Genomic DNA, 6,531 nt, shown 5'->3' with positions numbered 1-6,531 from the left:
CTCTGTGACGATGTTTTGAGGTTGGAAGGTCATAGTCGAACATTCCACAGCTCGTTAAATCAGTGTAGGCAACATAGACATATATAGGTAGACGCCGTACGTCAACGTCGCCTCCATATTGGATGTGTCAAGGCTGCGTTAAATGAATACAAGTAAATATACCTACTTTCATAAAGCGCCTTTCTACAAAGAAATTTAAGTTAATTCCTGACGTTTACACATTTGACACATGCACTAATATGTATATTAGTGCGTGTGTGAACGTATAAACGGGATATAAACATTTACTTGTCATTTACAGCGCAACCTTGACACATCCAATATGGCGGCGACGTTGACGGATCGCAGCAGTGGACAAACCTTCTAGATGCGGCGTCTGTCTGTATCTTTGGAAGGCAATGCACAGTGTTTATTTTGATAGATACACACTGCCCTCTGGTGGTTGTGACGAGTACATACATAATTTCGTCAATTCAAGGCTGATACATGGCTTGGAATGGATGGAATTGTTTTACCTAATTGCAGTGCAAATTCAAATCTTTCAGCAGTAATCTGATAATCAACGTCTGTTATTGACTTTTCAATGATATTCTGATTCTGATATCCCTTTATGGCAGTACAACATTATAGCAGCCTATTAATGTTAATGTATATGCTCCGTGTTCATCTTAAAATATACAAATATTATACAAATATTACGAAATTTCAAATAAGAAAATTGTTCCGACTGTCAGAAATAAAGCTCTCTATTCACCCTCCCGGTCGATAGGAGGCGGCATTGTTTTTAACCACTGAAACTCAGTTTCAACGAAGAGTGCTGCAAATCAATTCAACATGGCAGCTCACCTTATACACCGAATGGGCTTCAATGCCCTTTATTCTAGTGTCTGTGCTCCGAAGCAGGTATTGTATAGTATTTACAGTAACGTACTGCGTTCGTCCTATGACTGTTTTACTCGGTTTTTGTAGAGAGTTGATATGACGGAGCCGAAAAACAATTATTTGAGGACGCTATTAGCGTGCTATGCTAGTTAGCTGTTGACAGTGGTCTTCTCATTTCAATCGAACTATCTGAGAGTGCTTGTTGTAAACAGTTGATCAACTGTTGGTTTCGACAAATTTTAAATGTGTCTCAACAATTCTGTCTGTAGTGTACTTTGTGTATGCGTTCCAGGAGTAGTAACACCCTGAAAACTATATTCTAGTCGTGTTTTTTTTTTTATTAGGACAGTACATATTAATCAACATATGCGCAAAAGTAAATATGCCAGAATTAGCTGCAATAGCTAAATTTCATAAATAAACATAAAACAGATTATTAGGCAATATAAATAGTTGTCAGCTACAACATACATTTGTAGTCTGTACTACTACTACTACCACCACTAGACTACTCATTCTCAATAAGTTAAGTGTTTTCAGTATGGTATACCTGCTTAAATAAAGGATATATCATTATTCATCATAATAACTGCTTGGACACTTCATGCAGGCACTGAGGATCTGTTGGGGTGCCGTGGAGCAAGTAAGGGGTTACTACGTCGACTGGAAGATGCTGAGAGATGTCAAGAGAAGACAGATGGCCTTTGATTATGCTGATGAGAGGCTACGCATCAATTCACTGAGGAAGAACACCATCTTACCAAAGGAACTTCAGGTACAATGCAACATTTTCAACAAGGGCGAAGGGCTGTCTCTTAAATACACGATTGCTGTATGCATATACACTCATGTAGACTACCGGGGCTGTACAGTGTAACATAGATAAAGTATATGATGTGTTTTATTTTGGAGAGCAGGAAGTTTTTCCTCTGTACTTTAGTCTTAACATTTAGTATTTACTTAAATAGTACACACAATAATAGCAGTGGGTAGCTGATAAGAAACAGACCACTGTTGCCAAATTTGTATGGAAAATCTGGGATCGGTTAACACTTTTGCCTTCAAAATAATTCCTCAGATACACATATCTGGTTCTATTTTGTACTGTTCACACCAGTTCCTGCAGTTTACATTATGACCCAAAAAACATGTCTGAACTCGTCCTTGCTCGTTTTGGATTTTGAGTGCATTTTATGCATGAATACTGTTTCTTTGTTCAGTGTGTTTGGAGATTCACTGTACTACTTAGTGTTTTGAGAGATGACAGTGGACATCATGGACAGTTATACTTGTGCTACAACTTTTAACTTCTGTAGCACCAATGCTATGTGGTAAAGATGTTCACGTACAGCCCTGATTGCGCTTAAGTGAAATAGATTACTCTAAGTATGCCAAAAATATTACACAGTCAGGTGACAGTAGCATTTTACAAGAGTACATCATCCAAACAAAAAAGGTAATGTTTTTTCTCTGTAATTCTTCCAGGAGTTGGCGGATAAAGAAATTGCAGCATTACCCCGAGACTCATGTCCTGTGAGAATCCGCAACAGGTGTGTGATGACATCCCGACCTAGAGCAGTGAAGCGCAGGTGGCGACTCAGCCGGATCGTATTTCGTCACCTGGCCGACTACAGCCAGCTGTCTGGTATTCAGAGAGCGAGGTGGTGACTTAGAAGGACAGTGGGTCCGCCACTGCAAATGTTGTAGATGGCAATGACCCACAGACTTTTTTTTTTGTGGATATTTCATTTTTTGAAGGCCTTCAAGAAACGTTTTAACATTTTATCTGAATTTTGTGCAGGAGAGCCCTTCAGCCCATCCAACAAAATCTGTCTCGATATGATCTTCATCTAACAGTCGCAAAGATGGTTTAATAAATACTATACACATTTCCATTATAAATTGTGTCTGTTTTTTTTCCTCAAGAGAATAGCTTTTGTTTATTTTTAGCCACATACAATTAACGGTCCATGTTGTGTGCAATACTTCTAATATCCGACAGGTGGCGGTAGAGCACCCACATGCTTGATGACACGCCGCGAACTGTCACGAAGGAGAAAGCGGCGCTACATGTACTTGATAGAGCAGATTAGCAGACGTATCGTTGTTGGGAAAATAAGACAAAGTACAAATTCTAAATGGATGTGACCGAGCAGGTACGTAACACGATCTATCTAGATGACGTTGTTTGTGCAAGAGAACCATTCCTTCTGATGTAGCTATGAATGACACTAGTTTCCTACAATAAAGTACAATGACTTCCGCTAGCTGGTGTTATGGGTTCATCTTGAATCCGCGTAATTTTATCGCTGTTTTAGTACATTTAGTACGACATACGTTTATGCCAATGTCCATTTACATGTGCTGGTGACTCCCTTTCTTGTAGTTGGTAAGTAGCGTGGTCGGAGTTTGCTAGCACAGTTAGCTGACGGTCTAGCATGTGAAGTGAAAGCGTATCAGTGATTTAGCATGCCGACGTTTAAAAGGACCCTATCATTATTTGTATGTGCATCCACTTGGAGGTGACTAACTTTACTAATTAAGTCTTTATTTAGACCAGTGGTCACCAACCTTTTTGCGCCCAAGATCCCTGGTCTCGGCCATAAATCAAAGCAAGATCTACCCATTGGCGCATTGCAACGGAAAACTAAATTCTTTACAACTCGATGCCTTTTATTTAGGCAGTGGCGTACGCATTAATAGAGAAGCTCATGAACATGTTTACTCACAGTTACTGCACATAGTGTCGTGTGGCTGCACAGTGGAAGCTAGCCAGCAGGTGTGTGAGTGTGAGCGCGCGGTAAAAACCGTGTGACGTCCTAGTCAATTAGGCACTTACATACAGCATGCACCATACTGCCAACAATGGTAGCCTCACCAAACACCAACCCAAACCAAATAAACTAAACCCAAACCCTACAACATCAGTGGACTGAAAAGAGTTTGAGACAAATGCAGCAATGTGTCCATGACATTTAACCCCGTAGTATTCTAGGATTTTTTTTTTGGTCAAATCGCCTAAAAAGGTCCTACCCAAAGTAAATATAGAGCTTTCTGTGAACTATTTGGAGTTGAGCTATGGTTTTAGGCTCTTTTGAACGCTAACAAGCTGAATTTTGTCAGCCAACGACAGAGACTAAGTGCTGCTGACATTGAGAAAGATTAGTTTGAATACACTGAAAAAATGTTTTTTTTTAGGTTCGCTTATTTTGAAAAATGTGCCTTCAAAATAACTGCTTTGGTGGTATGAACTGGAAAACACTATGAGACCATAGCTTTGAGTTCTTACCTTATCCCATTTCAAGTTTGACAACAATACAATCATTTTGTATTTTAGGTTTCTTCTAAAGTTAGGCTCATGCATTCCAAATGTGTGCAATGTGGAGACACTTTGCATTTGGGGATTTATGTGGCAGTGATGTATTTATCATCATCATCTTAGACTGGTGAGTTAGTAAACAATGAAAATATATATACCGCATCCTTTCCCTCAAAACAGATCAACCAGTTGGAGACAGACTTGCAGGAGCTGGAGTCTCTCCTGGAGAAGGCTGAGAGGACAAGGGTGCGGGAGTTCCTCAAGCAAGAGCAGAAGAAGCTTGAGAAGGAGATCGCCGTCAAGCGTCAACAGAAAGAGCAACGAGCCCGGAGAGAGGCTGACCCAGCTGCGCCCTCGAAAGCGACCTATACAGTCAAGATCACCAACTACGGTAGGCGACGCCTTCTGTGTATTATAAATGCATTACTGGTCTCCTCCTCTATAATCTACACATGTGTGACACCTCTTTGCCTCCAATGCAGCATGGGACCAGTCTGAGAAGTTTGTGAAAATTTACCTCACATTAAAAAATGTGCATACGATTCCATCAGAGAACGTAGAGGTTAATTTTACAGAGAGGTACGTATGCAGCATCTGACAGTCACAACAAAAATATAACGCTTGAACAAAAACAATGAGTGTGCTTGCTCTGCTGCAGGTCGTTTTCTGTGCTTGTGAAGGATCTCGACGGGAAAAATCACCAGATGACTGTTCTCAATCTGCTGTGTCCCATTGATGAAAAGAACAGCTGCACCAAGGTGAGAAGAGCTTATAATATGACATGAAATACAGCTTAGGCCATAGGAATGCAGTTTTGCTCGTTGAGAAGAGCAAAATGTGCTTTCATCTCCAAAAGAAAAAGCTGCTTTAAAAAAGGCAATCTAGAGATCCCTCCTGCTATATCTTCTTATTTATCGGCAGACCAGGTGCGTATGAGGTATGTTCAGAAGCAACGTTTCGATGCCATCCACCGTATGGAGTTCTATTATAATGTGGGTATGATTTAGGGTGAACAGGTAGCACCAAAACTGTTTGTGGCGGTCCAAATGTATCCATGGCGTACCACCACAAATAAATGTGTGTGCAGAGGTAGCTAAAGCTGCTGGATGCTGACCACTCATGATACTTTATTTAAGTGGAGACCCTGGCGGTTAATTGAATAGAGGCATTAATTGGATATTTATGTTAAATAGAAGAGTTTTAAATGTGTTTGCATGTTTTACACGAAGAACATTGTGTTCCCACAGATCAAAACCGACATGGTTCTGATCATGTGTAAGAAGCAGACAGCAACAAAGTGGGAGTGCCTCACAAAGGTGGAAAAACAGTCTAAGGAGAAAGAGTAAGTAAATATCTGCCTCCATATGACCAGTGGTGATGATTTTTTTGACACAATTCGCATCAATCCTTCACGTTTTGCCCCTCAACAGTAAACCCAGTATGGATGAGAACGCAGACCCCAGCGAGGGCCTAATGAACATGCTGAAGAAGATCTACTCCGATGGGGATGACGAGATGAAGAGAACCATCAACAAAGCCTGGTCAGAATCTCAGGAGAAGAAAATAAGAGGCGAAGAAGGCATGATGGATTTTTGAGCTACAATCGCCGCTCTTCCACAGGAACACTACATCAGATTTTAAATGTCATGTTTTGTTTCATTTTTCCATTACATGCGTTCATACATGCAATGCATTCCTACCAATACATTATGCTTTCCATCCAAGAATGCTATATTAACAACCAGTAGAGGGCGTCCTTTCACATTATGAAATAGCCAAGGAGACGTAATTATCCTATTAAACATGTTCAAAACTGATTGTTGTCTTTTAGGAGTTGTGGTATTTAAAATTCATTAACGTGTTTCTTTCCCAAATATGTTATTCCATAAATCGGACAATGTGACTTGTGATTCATCTTGGGTAGTTAAAATAACATGTTTTCAAGCAACATACTGTAATTCGCGATTTTCTGTTAAAATTCCTTTGTTGGCTTCATTTTTTTTTTTTTTTTTTTTAAGTGAATCAAATTATTGTTAAACCACCTTTCAGGTTGCCCACGTATGCAGCTCTCATAAATGCAGTTATGTGACACTTTCCTTTATGGTGTTTGGTCTACATTTTAATGAAGCAAACAAATACAGTATATGCCATTCATTGCATTGTACTCTAATGCCTTTGGATATGGTGGTTCAGAGAGGCTCAACTGCTACAGGCTGTTGAGTCACTGCTCCTTTTGTCCGCCAGATAGCAGCAATGTTCCAACAAAAGGCACAAACGGAATAATTTATTTAGATTAACATATATACAACAGCGCTGCTACTAATAATATG

General features: G+C 39.9%; 2 protein-coding genes across 2 annotated transcripts; both read left to right on the top strand.

The window, feature by feature from the left end:
• The first annotated feature begins 812 nt into the window (after positions 1-812).
• Positions 813-2,762, top strand: mrps14 (mitochondrial ribosomal protein S14). Its single transcript, XM_054767382.1, has 3 exons — positions 813-903; positions 1,493-1,657; positions 2,368-2,762. Exons 1-3 carry the CDS (start codon positions 835-837, stop codon positions 2,548-2,550), a joined length of 417 nt encoding a protein of 138 aa, XP_054623357.1. The 5' UTR covers positions 813-834; the 3' UTR covers positions 2,551-2,762.
• A 119-nt stretch (positions 2,763-2,881) lies between these two features.
• cacybp (calcyclin binding protein) lies at positions 2,882-6,355 on the top strand. The gene is made up of 6 exons (XM_054767380.1): positions 2,882-3,038; positions 4,382-4,592; positions 4,684-4,780; positions 4,860-4,959; positions 5,449-5,543; positions 5,632-6,355. Exons 1-6 carry the CDS (start codon positions 3,021-3,023, stop codon positions 5,795-5,797), a joined length of 687 nt encoding a protein of 228 aa, XP_054623355.1. The 5' UTR covers positions 2,882-3,020; the 3' UTR covers positions 5,798-6,355.
• Positions 6,356-6,531: the final 176 nt, after the last annotated feature.

This window comes from Dunckerocampus dactyliophorus, chromosome 2 (assembly GCF_027744805.1).
Source record: "Dunckerocampus dactyliophorus isolate RoL2022-P2 chromosome 2, RoL_Ddac_1.1, whole genome shotgun sequence".
Classification (NCBI taxonomy): domain Eukaryota; kingdom Metazoa; phylum Chordata; class Actinopteri; order Syngnathiformes; family Syngnathidae; genus Dunckerocampus; species Dunckerocampus dactyliophorus.
This window is presented reverse-complemented; position numbering and strand designations above follow the sequence as displayed.

What these genes read in the sequence shown, in the direction of transcription:
- mrps14 (XM_054767382.1), top strand. Translation starts at nt 835, where the DNA reads ATGGCAGCTCACCTTATACACCGAATGGGCTTCAATGCCCTTTATTCT. An exon ending in GTGTCTGTGCTCCGAAGCAG is followed by an intron (nt 904 to 1,492) that starts GTATTGTATAGT and finishes CACTTCATGCAG; the next exon opens with GCACTGAGGATCTGTTGGGG. An exon ending in TCTTACCAAAGGAACTTCAG is followed by an intron (nt 1,658 to 2,367) that starts GTACAATGCAAC and finishes TAATTCTTCCAG; the next exon opens with GAGTTGGCGGATAAAGAAAT.
- cacybp (XM_054767380.1), top strand. An exon ending in GAGGTTAATTTTACAGAGAG is followed by an intron (nt 4,781 to 4,859) that starts GTACGTATGCAG and finishes GCTCTGCTGCAG; the next exon opens with GTCGTTTTCTGTGCTTGTGA. An exon ending in AAACAGTCTAAGGAGAAAGA is followed by an intron (nt 5,544 to 5,631) that starts GTAAGTAAATAT and finishes GCCCCTCAACAG; the next exon opens with TAAACCCAGTATGGATGAGA.